At 39.1% G+C, this 18,792-nt stretch overlaps 1 protein-coding gene across 3 annotated transcripts in view; it reads right to left on the bottom strand.

Annotated features, from left to right (window-relative positions):
• Window positions 1-2,383: 2,383 nt before the first annotated feature.
• Window positions 2,384-18,792, bottom strand: part of MARCH6 (membrane associated ring-CH-type finger 6) — an 83,277-nt gene continuing 66,868 nt past the window's right edge. For 2 of the 3 annotated variants that reach the window (XM_019541505.1, XM_019541513.1), the window contains exons 21-26: window positions 18,009-18,190; window positions 16,656-16,790; window positions 14,707-14,796; window positions 12,730-12,862; window positions 11,280-11,415; window positions 2,384-5,987 (exon numbers count right to left, since the gene is read on the bottom strand). In XM_019541505.1, coding sequence (XP_019397050.1) covers window positions 5,897-5,987; window positions 11,280-11,415; window positions 12,730-12,862; window positions 14,707-14,796; window positions 16,656-16,790; window positions 18,009-18,190 — 767 coding nt within the window. In that variant the 3' untranslated portion in view covers window positions 2,384-5,896. The remainder of the gene's footprint in view (window positions 5,988-11,279; window positions 11,416-12,729; window positions 12,863-14,706; window positions 14,797-16,655; window positions 16,791-18,008; window positions 18,191-18,792) is intronic. The other variant, XM_019541522.1, reaches the window with a different exon arrangement.

Below are 18,792 nucleotides of genomic sequence, written 5' to 3'. Positions count from 1 at the left end.
AAACTGCACTAAAATAAGCGCGTAGTTATAGCAAAAATAAGGATTAAATACTACCAATCAATAAAAAACAGTTTTTCTTAGGAAAATAACTGAAAGAGTACAAAAGCAAAACATTAAGTTAGATTAGTTAAAGCAAGGTTTCCTGCTTTGTGATTTAAATGATCTCAATTAACCCACAATGAACCATCCTAATTTCAACCTTCAGCCAAGGTTTGACTTGGTGGGATAGGGGGATCATCTCATTTAACTCATTTTGTATGGATTGTAGTCTGTCAGAGAAAGGGATATGAGAACACCTAGGCATGCAAAACTGCTTGCGAGCAGGGTTCTACTGACTTTGGGGCAGCTGCCCCATTTCACAGGAATAAACACAGTGCCCAGCAGCCATTTCACAAATGCAGTGGCCCCCTCTAAGCCTCCAGCTGACCAAGGAACTCCTCTGGGAGCCACCATTTTTTTCAGTATCCCCCCACCACCCTGGGGATTTTGTAGGCATTGCCCCATTTCACAGGCAATGCCAGATTTCGAGAAATCAGTTTCAGTAGATCTCTACCTATGTGGAATGCCACTGACAGACATTCTATTAAAGGCACAATGCCTCCAGGGCAGTAGGTGTGATCAGATCCAAATTGCACCCTATTGCTGGGATCCCCCTGCATCAGCAAGCAGGAAGCTTGGTGCTCAGTATGCCAGTGGCTCAGAGCCTCCCCAGGTAACTGGTGTTCCCATGCCTGGGTGTGCTGCCAGTCAGCTGACTAGTGATTCCAGCCATGGAAGTGCCTGGATACTTTGCATCTCTCTCAAGGAACAATGGGAACCAAGGCAAGCAGAAGTGCGTATAGAAGGTTAAGAGCCTAAACTCATGAGACTGTCAGGCAAAAACAGACAAAAATCGAGGTAGAGGGATCTAAAGTGACAGCAAGTAAAGATACAAAACTACCTCCCCCTACCCCCCCCACACACCAGGATATGACTATGTAAGAGAGAACTGTTAGGTCATACATAGAGCAGCTGAGCTCAAGTTATGTATTTTAGTTAGAGTCATGTTACCACTTAAAAATTGTTTTTAAAATTTAACATATTCCTTATGCTTTTGAAACAAAATGTTTGTGGTCACACAAGTCCCAAACATTTGCATAGACTGACAAAATGCACGTTGTTTCAAGTATATAGTCATCTCACTGAAAATTATGGTAATGAAAGTCTACTTCACTCCCCAAATCATTGAAGTGGGTCATTTAAATTTTATTCTAGGACACAGTACACACACCCTTACATTTTCACTATTCTGTTTTAGACGTACATGTTATGTTTGAAAAAAGCCACTGTACCCAGGCTCCTGGGTCTTGCAAGACCAAATTTTCAGTCTTATTTTCAGTTCCTAACCCCTTCCACTTTTTCCTCCTCACGAAGTCCCCTTGGTACACTTAGGATGTAGGAACATTCTTACATTTAACTTGGCAACTTTTTCATTAAAGCTAAACATATAAAGCAGGTTCTGGCATGTTGCACATACCTGGTAGACAGTATCAACTTATATTTTTTGGACTCTAATGGATGAAATGAACCCTATTCAGAGGTACAGTATTAGTTTTGCTACGCACATTCTGGGGAGAAGCTGTTGCAAGTAGGGGAGTTTCTTTCTGCTTCAGTTTCTCAAACTAGAATGAAATCTTAGACCAGACAAACTAATCTACCTGGTATAAATAAAACAAAGACAATTTCTCTGGCTCCAAAAAAACAATCTACCATAGTTTAGCTGTGGCAACAGTAAACAGGCTTTGGCAGCCTTTGCACTAGGAAGTTATGCCAAAAGAGGCTACTTGTGGACAGCACCCACTGCTGAGTTGCTAAAGTGCACATACATCACCAGGTTTCTTTTGATGATGCATGTCTTCCACAAGCAGCTGGGTCAACAGAACATACTGGAAAGACAACCAAATGTCCACCAAGGAAGTATACTATGGGATACAATTCCTCTTGGAAGGCCTGGGTAAGTAGCATCTTCTGTTCATAATGCATTTCTCTATACCTACTTTGTTTCTTCTGCTTTTGTGCTTGGCTGTTTTTAAACGCTTTGTTTTAAAAGCAAGTGTCCCCACAATGGAATAAACACAGACATCGGAGTTTACTAGAATTATTGCAAATACAAGTTTTATTCCAGGTAGGGTTTTTTTAGTTTCCATTAATACTGTCAGTGTAAGGTAATGACATTAAAAATAAAATCCAACTTACCTTGCACCTTAAAATAAAAAGAAAGAAAAAAAGCTTATTTCCCCATTTTTTTCAGCATTGAGATGCATTTCCTGTGCCCAAATCTATGTGATAGATTAGCAAGATGCTACTGCCCATTTGACTATAATTTTATTTATTTACTTAAAAAAAAAAAATGATTACCACCAAAGCATTGTGGGAGCCCTTGTTAAGGATCCAGATGCTAGCTACTGTATAAAACACAGAACAAAGACACTGTCCCTGCCCCAAAGAACTTACAATCTAGACATAATAAAATGTAACAGATGGACAGAGAGAAGAGTACAACAAAACAGTAAGACAGTATTGATAAAACATGATATATCATGGCATCAGTAAAACCAGCAGCCTAACCACTGTTAAATTTTATAGACATCACAGCAAAGTACATTTATGAAGAGATTTGAAAAAAATGAGGTAGCTTGGCAAACGTTTGAGATCTGCATGTCTGAAGGGAAGCCTGGGAAAATGAGATGACTGGTAATGTGGGAATAGATTGTGCAGGTTCCTGAATGAAATGGCTGATATTCAACACAATGGTGAAAGAGAAATCAGTGACGAGTATCAAAATTTTAGAAGTAGTTAACTGCTTTTGATGACAACAGTAATATTTGTTGTAAAAGCAGTTTAGGCCAAGCTGTGATCGGTGTTTTTTTGGTGTGCAAAGGACAGCCACAATTCCATCCATACAATACTCAGACACACAGGCCTGAAGAATCTAATGCTCCAACTTGTCCTCAACACCACAAAATCGGGGATTGCTGGAGTGCTCACATTTACCCACAAGTCAACTCCCACATATTTGGAAAAATGCAGCATGCACTCCCCTCAAGTGCGTTAGTGACCACCACATGACGTAACCCCCAAATCAGAGATATTCTGCTTGTAATATATATTTACCAGTACACAGCCTCTCAGCACTTCAAACAATGGCAGTTTTAATTCCACACTGAAGCTCTTAGTGCTGAGTCTCTACCATATAGCACAATAATCTCACGTATTAAAACAAAAACCCCTTTTGTTTTTCATCTCAAGTCTGTGTCCCCTAGGAAGACAGTGAAGGTTATGCAGAATGAGGGTTTAAGAAATTTGAATGACTTGAAACAAGATCTTTTTAGAGGTTTATAGTGGTCAGTTACTAACTTCATTGCACCCACCAGTATCTATAATGCAACAGTGAAGTGTAATGGTTCAGTCTGCAACCACTTTTCATTAGCAAGAGCAAATCAAAACAATATAGATTGATGGCTATTTAGTGCAAAATATGTCATTGTTTTGGGGTTGTACTGATATTAAGAAAAATCAACAGGTAATAAGAAACAAAGCACAAAGGCTTTTTCTTAATAAACTTTAATATTCTTTGAAGATCCATTTATCTGGATAAAAACACAGATTACAAGAAAATGCACTATTGCAAAAATGCTACATGAAGAAGCGCAGTAGTGCTGGCAATATTTGAATGATAAGACTGTTTAGAATTGTTCACCAAAGACTATGCCCAGGACAGAATCTTGGTGCAACTAAGAATGTTTGCCACTGGTAAATTTCATCTTTCTGAAAAAATATTTGTCTTACAGAAAGTACACCGCTATATAAATATTCAAATGTAAAATATTTGCATGTCAAAAATATTTGACGTGTGAATACTCAATTTACCTTAAATCAGCATGACAATGAATTTGAGCAAAACACGTTTTTGGCCATTGTCTCGTTACTTCATTTTAGTGGAAATTTTCTAAGAATCACTCCAAAGTGCTAACTTATTTATGCTTAATATTAATCAGAATAAGGTAATTTTGTCAAATACTAAACTGTTGACTTCCTGTTGATGACAGCTTACTCCTCTTGACACTTAACACAGATGTATCCTGTATGTATCCACTGTGAAAGAACACAGATACCAAGAAATTACTTAAAAACAAAACAAAAAAATCCTGAACCAATGCAGTTCTTAAACTTTACTGTCAAATCAGTGACAGAAATGTATATCATAGTAAAAAGTAAGATGACTTCCTATGGGAATCTTCCAGATTCTCAGGTACTATATTTTCTACACACTCTAACATTCCTGTCAAGTATAGAATAGAGAGTGCTCAAGAAGGGACTGATTTGCAACTTGAACATACTGCATTAATTGTTGGATTACTGCAATAAATGCATATATTTTCCCCTCCCAATCCAGAAAAGAACATTGCATCTAAGCATGATTCAGCACTACTTAAAGCTTCATATTACTGTTCTGTATATTTTTGTTAAGACATCTATATATATATATATATAAAAACCCCACCACTGGGAGAGGACTGGGCGGAGGGGGGGGAAGGAAAGAACACTTCCTGTGTATAAAAATACCAGAATTTTTTCAACTTGATTTGGTGGTTTTTGTTTGGCTAGATTCTTGCAAAGAAATTACCTTTTTTCTTTGACTGTTGAATACTATATGGATCTTCTCCTACAGGCAATATTCTGTTCGTGTTGAATGAACATTTTAGAGAGCTATTACCATAAAAAAATTAATGTTGACCCCTTTTCAAAAAAGGTAAAGATAAATCTTATGCAATGGTGTAAGCTTATAGTAGAGTTTTGATTGTAAAAATAATTAGATCTTCCAGCTCTTTAGTTAAGGAGCATTTCACAGCAATTCTTATACTATGTTCTTGTTGTTTCTGTGCAAACAGCAACTAAGCTCTCCCCACCCCACCCCTTTTTCAGGCCAAGTAAAACCCATTTTATTCAAGAACTGTACTTCAGTTTAAAATGTTGACCGTTAGAGATAAAGGAAAATCTGGTTGTGAATTAGGACAACTTTATTCCTCTTATCCATACCTCAACTGGCAATTTTAAGTGCTCCTACCACCTAACTCTAATGACTTCTTTTTAGCAGTTCAATTCAGGAAATGTTGACTGCTAGTGCCACAGAACGTTCAATGGAGCCCCTGAAGGTACTGTGTAAATTCTTGGAAGAGGAAATATTTTTCTGGATTTAACAGTAACTATACAATATTACAAACTCAAACACATGAAAAAAATAATCAGGCAATAGAAAATGTACAACAGCTTTGGTGTTATACAAAATAATAAAAAAGACTGACAGTAAAGTACATCGTTCATTAGGTTCTTACCACAGCCACTTCACTGTGGGCTCAAGTTACATGCTCCTTTCTATATTCTTGTGTGGCTTTTGCAGCCAAGGGGAAAAAAAACAAACCATACTACTGTAGCAAGAACTTCATGAACACCATAAAATAAGCTTTATATGTTATAAAAACATCTTGCCTCTTCGCACTATTGCTTTGTGGCACATGGTCAACAGAACAGCAGTCCAAAGTAAAGTGACAACTAGATTTAATAAATTAATATACTTTTTTTTTTAAAGATGTACAATGCACATTCTTTTTAATCCAAGGTTTTAGGGTGTCAGGATACTTCTATTTACACATTTACAGGCCTCAGACAGCATTGATAACATCAGAAAACGCAGGTAAAGGAGCAGAGCCTTAACTGCTATCTGGATGCTACAAAGAGAAGCCAAAAATAAAAACACTGCTGAGAGGATCAGAAAGATATCCAAATATTGAAGAAAAGTCTATGAAAAAGGACAAGTAAAGGCAAAGGGAAGGTCAAGATGTTTAATATGACCATTCTATTCTTGTGAAGATTGAGGTGGTGTTGTTGATGTGCCTTGTTTACCAGATTTTCGCTCATAATTCACAAGCCGTTGCCCCACAAGGTACCTAGGATTACAATAAAAACAATGAATAGCTAGCAAAACACAGTACAATTTAATAATATCAACATAAATGCATTCTTCTCAGCTTTCTGTCCTCCAATACGGTAAAAATACCTATTGTTTCCTGAAATCCCCTCACCAATTTTCTTCCATATCATTTGATGAAGTAATCAAATTCAAGCTCTTTTTTCTCATCTTCTACCCCAGGGCTATCCAACTGCCTAGGCTCCCACCTGGCCACTATTTCTCCCCATTGCTCCCTCTGAAGCAACAGCTAGGGGCTCCAGGCTCCCCCTCCTTTCTCGCTATCCCTTCCCATCCCTACCCTAGGGGGTAAGATGGGTTGGAGTAGTACAGCGCAGTGCAGCAGGCAATCCTGAGGGATCCTGAGTGGCAGAGTGCAGTGGGGTAGCTTGTAGCTGGGAAGTTAAGGATGAGAGGAGAAGCAAAGGGGAAGAAGCAGGGTGGGGAGGATGCAAATGCAGTGCAGCAGGGAGGTGTCTGGGAGGGTGGTACAGCAAAGGGGCATGCAACTGCCACAACCCATGGCCCTGCTGTTGCAGCCCCTGCTAGTGTGGCCTGTTCTACACAGTTCAGGATTAAAAAGGAGGCACTACAGGTTTGTATCCAAGGTCCCCCACTTTTGGAGTTAGAATTTTCACCTTTTTTTCTTTTAATGAAAAAAAAATGCAGACACTGTTGGGTAGATCACATTTTAAGCATTTCCTCAGAATACCTGCATCAGCCTGCAGAAAGCCTGTCCAAAGAGGTACAATCTCATGTGAAATGGGGGGAATGCTAATTCCAAAACCCAAAGCTCTGTGAGGCCTTGCAGTACCGTAGCTAATCATGGCCACGTACAGATGTTCAGTTTCTACCAAGAAAGTTGCTGCTGTCCCAGTAGAAATGAGGGAAGTACAAGCATTCAGTTCAATTTCTCCTGCGGAAAACATGCCTGATTTTGGTTTAAAAAAAAAAAAAAGTGCTCTCTCATTTAGCATGGAGGATTCTGCCTGCAAGAGAGTTAGTTAGACCCTTCCCTGCCACTCCACTAACAGACAAGTCCAGCAGTGGAAAGATGCTCTCTGTACTTTCCAGTCATCCTGAGCTAGAGAAGAAGTGGGGAACCATAGCAGCTTGACTCCTTCTGGGCTTGGGAGGAGTCAGAGGGCTGAAGAATGCCCCCTGCACAAACCCCAGACTGGTGACATCCAATCTGGGGAACAAGTTGGGAGCATCGACTTTTTGCTCCCTCCCAGAAACCAGGAGGGGAGGAGAGGAATAGCCACCCAGTGCTCCTTGCTCATTCCCCAGACTAGGGCATCCAAGTTAACAGATGGCATGCCCTCTTTAAACAGGTACATGTTGCTGGGAGGGGAAATTTCTCCCATCTCCAGCTGCATATGCCCATTTTGACACATACAGATGGTCAGGCTCCCTCACTCCCAGCAGCATGCTCCTGGTGCCTCTTAAATGGGAATATACCAGGGGATTGGAGAAGTCCTTCAGCTGTACTTGTGGAAGGCACTGAGTCGGACAGCAAGGAGCCACTCCCCAGGGTCAGGCCTACAAGCACTTAGGGAAATTTTAAAAGGGGTATGCATTCACCTAGGGGCCCCAGCTACCAGCTCACTTTTTAAAGGTCCAAGGTGACATGAGGCCAACAGGAGATGTTGGGTTCATGGCACCCTGGATTTTAAAAAAAATATACCCTGTCTGGGGAACAGGTGGGGGTAGTGCCCCGCTACTCCATCCCTTCACAGAAACCAAGAGGGGAGGGACCAGCAGCCAATGCTCCCAGTGCCTTCCCCATACCACAGTGACCCATGGGGTATACACTCCCCACTCCCCAGAACAGGGAAGGCACAGGGAGCAAGGGTGGCAGCAGTCTGGAAGACATGTAAGTTCCCTCTTCCAGAAAGATATCTAGCAGTGGACATGTCCCAGTTTTTGTCTGTTTATATCCTATGTATTAGGAGAAGAGTGTAGTGGGTCAAGCCTTATGACCTCCACAAATATACCAGGTACCTGGGTAGACAAAACCTCCTCACTGTTACTGGTTTTACTTAGATTTGAGGACTAGCCCAGGGCAGGTGGTGGCTCAGCTCTGGCTTCTGCCCAAGGCAAAAGCTGGAGCGGTGCTACTGCCTGACCTGTGCCAGGGTAGGTTGTATACCAGAGGAGGGGCCATGCAGGGAGCACGGTGAAGACGCATGGCATATAGCTTGGAGGAAAACACAGGGATACCATTCTCCCCTTTCTCCTCCCCCCTGATGTTTACCTTCAGCCCCAGCCCTGCCACTGCTGACTACCTCAGAGCTTTCACCCAGAAACTAAGCAGTAGGGAGTTGCAGGGGGCAAGCAGAGCAGGAGGGCAAGTGGCAGGTTAACAGGGACAGGCAGCACATGCACAAGAGAAGCAGGGGGCAGTCAGGGGAGGAGGTCTGGCCCCTTGCCCCCCCCACCACTGCTTTGGGAGAATTAATTTATGATCCTCCAATAATTAGATTCTATACATAGAAAATTATAAATATTTATAAAATATAATTATTGGGGGGCTGTCTTAAATTCAAAGTCATCTTGGATTTGGGTAAATACAGTAGGTTACCTCACTTTGAGAGGGAAATGACCTTGTATTAGCTATGAGGTAAGAACACACACACAGGCACTTACTTACTGCCATAGAGTAGCTGATGTGGCTTTGCAGCATACTACTAATAACCAGTTTGCATATCCATGTCTTCAGTTTCACACTGCCTATAAAAACTAGCCTAACTACGGTGATGTTGGGTTGTAAAATAAGTTTACTTATAGATAGAGTGTGCTCTACTTTTCAGGTGATCATGGAACAGTTACAATCTTTAACCCAGTGGAAATGTGCCAGATTTAAACAGGCTATTTTGCCCTATAGTTTTCAATCACATATGATAAATCTGTGAAGGTAAATTTGGAACCAGGTCTGCTTAAACTGGTGGACCTGGAAGGATAGGATTCCCATCAAAACCACCACCATATGTAAGAAAGGATAAATCTGATGCTGTACCAGGTTCTGCATTTCAGCATTAACACCTCTTTTCAATCAGAATAAATACAACCTGAGTTGCACTGCCCCACACCACTCTATCACACTATACTTAAACCATGATACAAGGGATACCTTTCAAAGGCAAAATGATTGTTCAGTCACCAAATTTATCAAAGTCTTCGGCTTTTTTAATGATGCTGTGAACAAGGGTACCATTCACATGCATTTTTTTGTGAAACATATGTTTTACTAGTAAAATGGCAAAAACTTTACCAGATGAACCACTATATTTTAGTGAACTGGATCACTACCAACTGAGAATATATTTGAACTGATAATCAATAATATGTTAAACATTTTCAAGTTATCCAGTCCCTTAGTGGCAATGCATTTGCAGTTAGTTCGTCTTGCACTTTTGCCAGGCACCTGCATATATTGGGATTTGCAGCTAAATATCTGTTTCCTGATCACTTCTTTAACATATTGTTACATCAGTTTGGACCAAATATTTATTACATGTCTAAATATTTTCCAATATATACACACTCAAATAAGACCACTAAGAACAGAAATTAAGAATTCTCAACAGGGACTAAGACCTCATTGAAAAATGCCATGACAAGTTTTCAGGGTGCAATATCCCCTCTTCAGAATACCAGAGTATGTGAGAGGAGGAGGAAACCAGAAAAAGTTCTCTTAAAGTAACCTTCACAGTTCCACATACAATCTAATTTTGTGCATCACCCAATAAGCAGTTCATAATAATAATTTAAACTTTTATTTTGAAACTTTCATCACCTAGCTCCAAGCCCTCTTTCTGACTTATATCCTTACATTTACAAACTTAAAACTCCACATAAATCAAACACTAAATCTGAGTTTATGAAGAACATAAAGATGAAAACCTAAATCAAATGGTGGCATTAAAAGAGCAATAAAACAAAAGACTTTGTCTACTAATGTTTAGTTCCAACCTTCCAATATTTCTGAACTGTATATACTCCACAGTTGTATCAAAAGATGAACTCATGACAGGCAGATTATACTTTTGCTGTAATATTTCTGCTTTAAATGTGTTTTTATTGTAGTAATTTAGCATTCCTCAGTTTCCCTAGGTGGCCTCTACATGAGGGAAAGAAGGGTTAATAGAGCCCTTACTAAAATCAAAAGCTGCCTATATGCTGGACAAGACATCTCAGGTTCAGATTAACAAGCATCCCTTGACAGAGGACACCCCTTCTCCCTCCCACTGCCTTGGGAGTATAAAGGGAAAAGGGAGAAATTAGCATGAAACAACAGAAAAGTGAAGAGAAGGGTCTGAAAAAGAACATCAGAGTGTAGAGACTGGGCAGCAGAGATAACTTTTGGGTGCTCCGGGTTGTATAGGCTGGATGGGGAACAGATACACTACTTAACCCTTTGGAGGGCAGAAAGGACTTGGTTTTCTGGACTGCAGTTTGCCCAATAGAGGATTTTGTTGAAGAGGAACTGTTTGCTTTGCTGCTTAGGATTTAGACTGAACTGGAAGCTACCTTGAGAGAGGTCCACAGATAATCAGGGGTTGTCAGATTGAATGTCCAGGTCTCACTCCACTCTGAAAGCCACTCTTGGGCTGCCTACAGGGGCTACTCATTGAGACTAGACAAAGCCAGGGGTCCTGAACAAGCACTCCCTGGGGAAATCCATGATACACTGGAGTCGCTGACAGTAAATTCAATTCATGGTAACTTGTTTGTAACAGTATACTGCATTATGTAGCTCCTTGTTTTTACCTCTCAGCAACTAGTCTGCTGCCAATTCCTTAGCAAAATGATCCTCCCATAAAGGAGGGGAATAGGCTAGATGACCTCTTCAGGCCCTTTCCAGATTTACCATATTCACTCTATTAGAAGACAGCCCCCTTCCCCTCCCCCCCAATTTAACACAGAACCAAGGATTTTTCCCCCCACTCATTTTAGAATCAAGGATGAGACTGGGAACCCCATCTTTCTCCCCCATTACTGCAGGCTTCATCACCTCTCCCCACACTGCCTGCAGTAGTGCGGGGAGTGAATACAAGATGAATCTTCCAATATGTCGATTCTATACATGGAAAATTATAATAAATTTATTTTTCCAAATACAGAATACAATTACGAGGGGGATCATCTTAAATTCAGGGTCAGTATATTTGGGTAAATATAGTACATTTCTAAGATTCCCGAACTCACACCAAATCTAATCCTTGCTGTGACAATAAAGGAAAAAAAAAAAGACATACTTCATACTCACTTGTCATTTTTAATATGTTCATAAAGGCGCTTAAACTGGCGGACCTGGAAGGATAGGATTCCCATCAAAACCACCACCATAAGTAGGAAAGGATAAATCCGACGCTGTACCAGGTTCTGCATTTCAGCAGTAACACCTACAAAACACACACACAACAGGTCTTTATTTTAAAGGTTAGAATCATATTAGAACATCAACACACACTTTTCTGTGCCTTCTCAAATCAATGAGCTGCAATTAAAGCTAACCATTAGCATAAAATACATATTTTAAAATCCTTATCAACTGAAAAAAATTCCTGCCCTAGTAAGCATGCTATTATTCAACTTCTAATAAATGTCTTATTTAAATTTTGTTTTAGTTCATTTGTATTCTTTAGTCATAGGATAATTCAGTAATATGACCACATTTTTTTAAGTTCTATATAGCATTGCTAACCCTCCCAGATTGGTTCGGCGTCTACTGGAATTGGCATCAATCTTTCGGTGACTACTGAAAGCAATCCAGAAGATTGATATTGTGAACAAACAGGTTGAACAGTACAACTAACATTACATAATGTTGGGAAAAAAAATCTCCTGAAATAGCTTCAGAGTTGGCAACCCTAGCTCCATATGGTACCAGCAACTGGTTTGTACTGTTTCTAAATGATGAAAATCTGCCCTGCAAACCTAGTGAATGGAAGCCTTACTTGCTTACTGACAACATATATTTCTAGTTTTAAAAACATATCATTTGAAAGTCTGTGAAAACAGTTCACACTTTCAGTATTCAAATTTCAATTTAATTTTAAACATAACAGAAGCATTTAAGCATATAGACAATACAGCAAAATAAAATTAGTTTAATTTAATCAATATTTAGTTCCCTTTCTACCCTCTCTAAAAATGAACTTTTCTTACCTCGTTCTAGCTTTTCATGTGTAACAAAATGTGTCCCTGCTACCTATATTAACAGCTCATTGAGGCCAGCCCATTTACCACAAAATAAAAGGAAAAAGAATAAGGCTCTAATGTACATTTTTATCTCATCTTAAATGTCCACTTCACATATTTTACTAAGTCCTAAGCCAGAAAGAATACAAATAAATGTGTGAGACTTGTAAATTTATTCTTGAAAAATTAAATGACTGGGTGCCAAAAGATCACCATGCTGAGCACACTAAAACAGATCTGTCTTAACCCATCTGTTGCACTTACGCTAGCACACAACATATCAGTAATGTATCCTGTATAACACGTAGCGGAAATATTTTATTCTAATAATCTGTCATTTTTAAATAAGATATTTATAAACAGTTTCTCAAAAGCATTCAATAAAATGCATGGTAATATCAATATTTAAGTATTTAAATTTGCTAGCTGAACAAACTTCTGGAAAACACAGATCTGTATTTCACTTAAGAGCAAAGGTCAAACGATGACAAAAGATGCACAGAATTTATTCTTACCTAATAAAGGTACAACACCAGAAGCAATGATATAAGGTACACAAAGGGAAAGTAACAGAACAGAGATGACGGGTGCTGCCAGTTTACGAATTATAAAATGTAAATCAATGTTACGAATTCCATTTGCATAAACCTATGAACACAGACAAAACAGTATTAGACTACATGAACCACTACTTGTTCTGGTATATTCACGTTTGTTTTTATTTTGTTTTCCAATACAATTAATGCAAATTATGATAAACTTGCATGTTTTCCTTAAATGTACATGGTGAATGTGTCAGTTAAATTAGTCTGTCATGACACTTGCACAGGTTACCACGGATTACGACAGATTTTTCTTTGGGATAAATAGCTGACACTAGAGAATACCAGCAGCTACAGAACTTGTTTCAGTAACTACTAGCAATATTCTAGTTTCTGACAAACTGCCTGTTTATTAAGAATTGTTCATCTTTATTTCATTGCTTTACGCTCTTAAGTGGATCACTTTAATTTTTTTTTCGCTTTTCTAAGTATTTTAATATACAACATACACATCTCTTACCCTTTCTATTAGCAATCAACAAAGTATGTCCATAGATAAACTAGTAGTTTATACCACATTCTGTTTCTCCCTGAAACTCCTTTTCAATGTGCTTTACCATGTTCTTTAAAAACGTATGCAACGTATATATTGGAAAGATAAGGGAACTCGAGGTACTCTTATTGTACCCTCCATTCCTGGTAACTTTAGTCCTAGTTACATGGTGACAACAGTGGTTTATTTTTTTCTCACCCTATAATCTACATTTACACCCTTAGGGGTCAAAGTGTAAAGTAGAGCAAAACTGCATAATATCTGCATTCAGTGTGGGTGTACTTGCAAGACAGGTAGCATCCAGATTTCATTCCTCCCCATTCCACACAATGAGAATGACTATGATAGTCAACCATTAAAATTCTTAATAATATTAAAACAGTACTCCTCCAAACAAGAACCTAAGCCCATATCTCAATCAATGTACCATGTAGGGCAGAACAGGCCAGGGGCCGGGACAAGCCAGGCTGCGGTGGGAGTTAGTTGCTTAATAACCAGAGCAGCACCTCCTGCAGGGAGGCACTGGCTTTCAGAGGGGCAGCCAAAGCCAGGGCCCATGATCATTCTTTCGGTTTATGGAGTGGCCCCACAAGCCAGAAGGAATTGCCTCACAGGCCAAATCCAGCCTGCAGGACACATTTTGCCCACCCCTGATTTGCATCCTACATTGTAAGCATGACTACAGTTGCTTTTCTGGCACACAAAAGCATTTTGCTTGGCATACATCCCTTGGGCCACACAGTGGGGAATGGGCCACGGCTGCGCTGCCACAACAAGGATTGAGCCCTTTGCAGCTCCCCCGCCATCCACCCCTGGAACACCAACATCTTACAAGTTGAGGTTGCAGGTGTTTTTGACACTCTGACAAAAACCAAATGTTGACTACTGTGCTACAGCTTTAATTGTAATATTCAAGTGTAAAATTTCCAGGCTAATATTTGAAAAATGTCCTCCCCATTAACTACCATATGCTCAAAGATTCCTCTAAACAAGGGACATTTACTATTACAACGTAAAATCCAGCTAAACAACATTTAGCGCTTAGGGGTACCTAAATTAAGAGGCAGGTACATAAGGGCTAAGTGTTAAAAGTTAACAAACAAACAAAAAACCCCAGCACTAAGAAATACATGGAGGAACACATCATGGGATATAACTAGATAGTTGGAGGATGACAATTTGGTATAAAACATTAACTGGAATGGGGAAGGGAGGGGGAGCTCTGTACAGGCTATACTATTCGTTATTCTTCTCATCCTTAAAAAAATTCTACTTAAACATGCTTCCACCAAGCTCCCCCTTATCCCTCCTCCCACAACCCCCCCTCTCCCCTCGAGAATGGGACAAGACAGGACAGGACAATCAGATCTCCCTCCTCCTCCTTCCAATTTTCTTACCTGTTCAATAACCGTTTTTAGCCACCATTGAGGACCCATCAGCGTTATGGCAGCAATTATTTTGGCATGCAGAACTCCAAGAGCCCAGTCCTAGTTTTATAAAAATGAACAGTTGATCTATTTTCCAAATGTCTCAACAAATGCATTTTATTAGATTAAATGCCCTCTGCCTGGGATCTCGAGTGTATATTAGCAACTTTTTACAACAGCTGGATGTTGGCTGCTGTAGTCCCACAGCTTTACCTGTTGCAGGTTTGGACAGTATGTCCTGTGTTTTCTCAGGGTTGATGGTAGGTTTACTACAAGGTGAGATTATAGATTTGTATAGGATGGGTTTGGATAGGGATGATCCTCTCTTAGGCAGGGAGTTGGACTAGATGACCTGTGAAAGTCCCTTCCAGCCCTGCTTCTCTTTGATTCTAGGATTCAGCACTGTTATAATTTCAATATATTTCTTGTGTTTTTAATACATTTCTGCATGCAATTTTTCCAGAAAAAGCAACCTTCCATTTTAAAATCAAATCATACTGCTTTTGATTAATGGAAAAAACCAATAACCCTTCCAATACTGTTCTCAATAAAAAAAAAATTTAAATGACACTTATTGCCAAAACAATTCACAATGTTATTTTTAAACAACATATATATAGGGGTAGTTATCAATATGCTGAGAAAAAAATTCAGGAGCTTTCAACCATCTCTACTAAAACATGCTCTCTACATGGAGTTGGAAGAAAGGATCTAGCTGAAATTCAACCTATGCTGCAGTATGAACTATGGAGCTACTAAATGATATCTCCACAATCCAATCTCTTCAGGGAAAAAGGGTATCTAAGAGTCATTTGCAACCCAGGGTACTTCTCACTTCCTCTGTCAACCCTTTGAAAGATTTTTCCGGTGTTCTTAGTCCATTAAGATTACACTATTCAGAAAATTAAATATATAAATAAAGCAGTAACATGGAAAATATGGGCCAAGTTTCTCCTTAAACTGTGTACATTTACCAAGACAAGACTGTTCATGTTTTTGCATTCCTGACAATAAATCTGTATTTCCATATCATTGTTTACCCAGCATGATCCCAAAACACAAACTAAAGTCATACCATACAACATCAATAAAACATGGGTGCCGCTACGATGAGCGGAAGGGGTGCGGAGAGAGAAACTAGCATCATGTTGCACCCTTCACAAGTGAGAGTGGAGGGAAAACATTTTTTAAAACATCATCTGCAGTTCATAAAATATGACTTTTCATTGTTATGCTAGCATTACAGTAAGAAAAGCACATTCCGTGAGAGACTTGAATCTGTGTTCCCAGAAAATAGATATTTAGGCTTACCTTAGTAAGCAACCCCCATCTGATTTAACAGTGCTAGTAACCCTTATACCTATAGGTTACACATTCCTTATGTAGGAGTAAATTTAGGTGGGCTTCTGGCCTCCCTGACTAGAAAAACAGACAGAGACCAGAAGTGCTGATACTGCTTATTTCAGTTATATGTTTTGAGATCAAAAAATCATGCATGTCTTATTACTCTGTGCACAGAGGTCCAATTAAGTAAACTTGTTTTAGTTTCTTCAAGGTCATATTTTTTTTCTCTATCTGTCTTAAGTATAAAAATGCTTGAAAACTTAGAGAGGGAGGATTCCTTTGAAACAGACAAGTGAGTGATTCCCCTTGCTGTATGAAATCCTCCCTGTGATCACAGTATAGCCCTAAATAAAGAAAAGCTGGCTCTGTCAGTTCTGATTCAACCACAACGCAAAGTTTGATTTCTTCCACACTTAGCAAGAGACTGCACCTCTATGTGTTAAATGGAAAATGCTTTGAAGCACTGACACAGGACACCAAATCTCTCAGTGATACTTATAACCTCTAGAACTCAGAGGAAAGGAGGAAGCTCTGGAAAACTTGGATCAGAAAAACAAAACTAGACTTTTACTGACCTGCCATGGGTAGAACAAAGGTGTCTGATCCAAAGGGACTCTCAAAGGTGCAACAATTACCAGTTCAAACAGAAGACCAAGCAAAAGTGGAACCACACCAGCTAGCAGCACAGCCACTATTAGCGTCTTCATTATCTCAAAAAAGAAAAAAAAAAAAAGACAAACGAAAAAAAGACTCCGATTTATAAACGTTGATTATTAGTTTGTACAAATAGCATCTTTAGATTTAAGTTTAAAGGCCACAGAGGTATACGCACAGAAAAACTAAAAGGCAGAAAAAACAATAGATATTCAGATAATATACACAGACACACAATTTTTCACCCATAAAATGTATATGCCATTAGTTATAAAAAGCTATATTTTTAGCCAAAAAGTGAATCTACAGGATTCTGATCAGTAGAACATTCTCATATTTTTAAGCATGCACTCACATCTGACCATTGTAGGTATGGACTATAAACACAGTCTAAATTGGGAAAATTCCTTCCAAAGCAACAGAATTTTTTTCCCCCATTTATGACCACAATTGAGTTTTGAGTTAAGTGTTATGGACTACTTTTTAATTGAAGAGAATAAATGGTAATCTAGTCTCATCATTTTTGGCATATAATCTTTTTTTTTTTTTTTTTTTTTTTTTAAAAATGGGCCACCTAAAACAATAGAAACAAAAGCAGTCTGATCTCATTAGCATGGCTGGAGGACAGATCAAGGAAATGGGTATACTTTCTATCAATACTGTCAACTTCCTTATGCTAACCTATGAATTTATAAGTGGACTATAAAGAACATGATGCTCAAGACTAGTACTACATGAAACATGCAAGGAAGCTGCTCTTTTGTTTGTAGGTACCCATCACATGCAGTGTTAACTCTGTCTTCTATGAGTTGCCATGCACTTTAAAACTGTCCGATTAAAATGTTAAAAGTAGACTGCTATTTCTAGAATTATACAGCTTGTTATTGGTTTTTGTTATTTGGCAAGCCAATTTAGTGGAAGGTGTCCCATGGTCATAAGGAAAAAAATCCCACGGGTCTGAAGTCAGCAAACAAGAGCTTCTATGAAAATTCTGTCTCTTCATAACTGAAGATATTTTTTCTCTCCCAAAATATTCAATGGTACAATACAGAGAATGTGATTACCACAGACCCTTATGGAAATGTGCACTGAAAAGCACTGTAAAGATATGCCTATACTAATCCAAAGCTTGGGGGACAAGAAAAAAAGGGAGTAAACAGTAGAAGGCTACTTTGAGCATAGAAGAAAAAGTAAAGGTATTGCTGACACCTAAAAAACTAAAATAGACCATATTCCTTAAGGATTCAGTAAACCTTCTTCTTTCAAGAACTTACCATGAGAGACCACTCTTTAACCTTCTGAAAAATCACTCTGCGACCCTGTGGCATCCATGCAACTAGTACTGTTGCTGCCCGAATGGTTAGCCAGCAGACGTAAAGACCACAAGCAGCTGTATACAGTTCATGGATTTTGGCAGTTCCTGTCCAAAATGACATTAGCCATCTCCCAGCAAACACTAAAAACACAAAGAGTAGTAAATATACTGAGACAAACTACTTTGTCTCTTGTGGATGGATGGCAATTAGCATACAGTATGTTTGTGTCTCCATTTTCACCCAATGCTATTTATTGTCAAATATTTACTCTGAAGTCACAATAAAATAATGGAAGTTTCAGGTGCTACCTCACTTAGTAACTGAAAAAAGCACCTAAATTTCAATGGATACATTTAAAAATAGAATGCAAGTAGAAGTTTCACTTCAAAAACTATGAGGTGCACAGATGTCCAGTACAAAATGTAGACAAAAAATAGTGCTTGTTAGTGTCATAGTTAAACCCACAGCCTCAACAAGATTTATCCACTATTAATTAATGGCATCAGAGCATCAAGTGAGCTAATTAGGAATCCTTTAAATCTATTTGTACACGGATGTCCAGCTGATGGCCTGCAAACTGCATGCAAGCTGCGAGTAGTCAATATGCAGCCCAAGGACTCCCACTCAAGCACCACTCTCCCACATTGCTCCTGCTGTAGCCAGTACCTCTGGGCTCCTGCTTCTTCAGCTCAAGCTTCTTACCCCTGCCCCTGAGGGCAGAGCAGGAGGGTCCCAGCCACTC

The sequence above is a fragment of the Crocodylus porosus genome, unplaced genomic scaffold (genome assembly GCF_001723895.1).
Source record: "Crocodylus porosus isolate Cpor-Errol unplaced genomic scaffold, CroPor_comp1, whole genome shotgun sequence".
Classification (NCBI taxonomy): domain Eukaryota; kingdom Metazoa; phylum Chordata; order Crocodylia; family Crocodylidae; genus Crocodylus; species Crocodylus porosus.
This window is presented reverse-complemented; position numbering and strand designations above follow the sequence as displayed.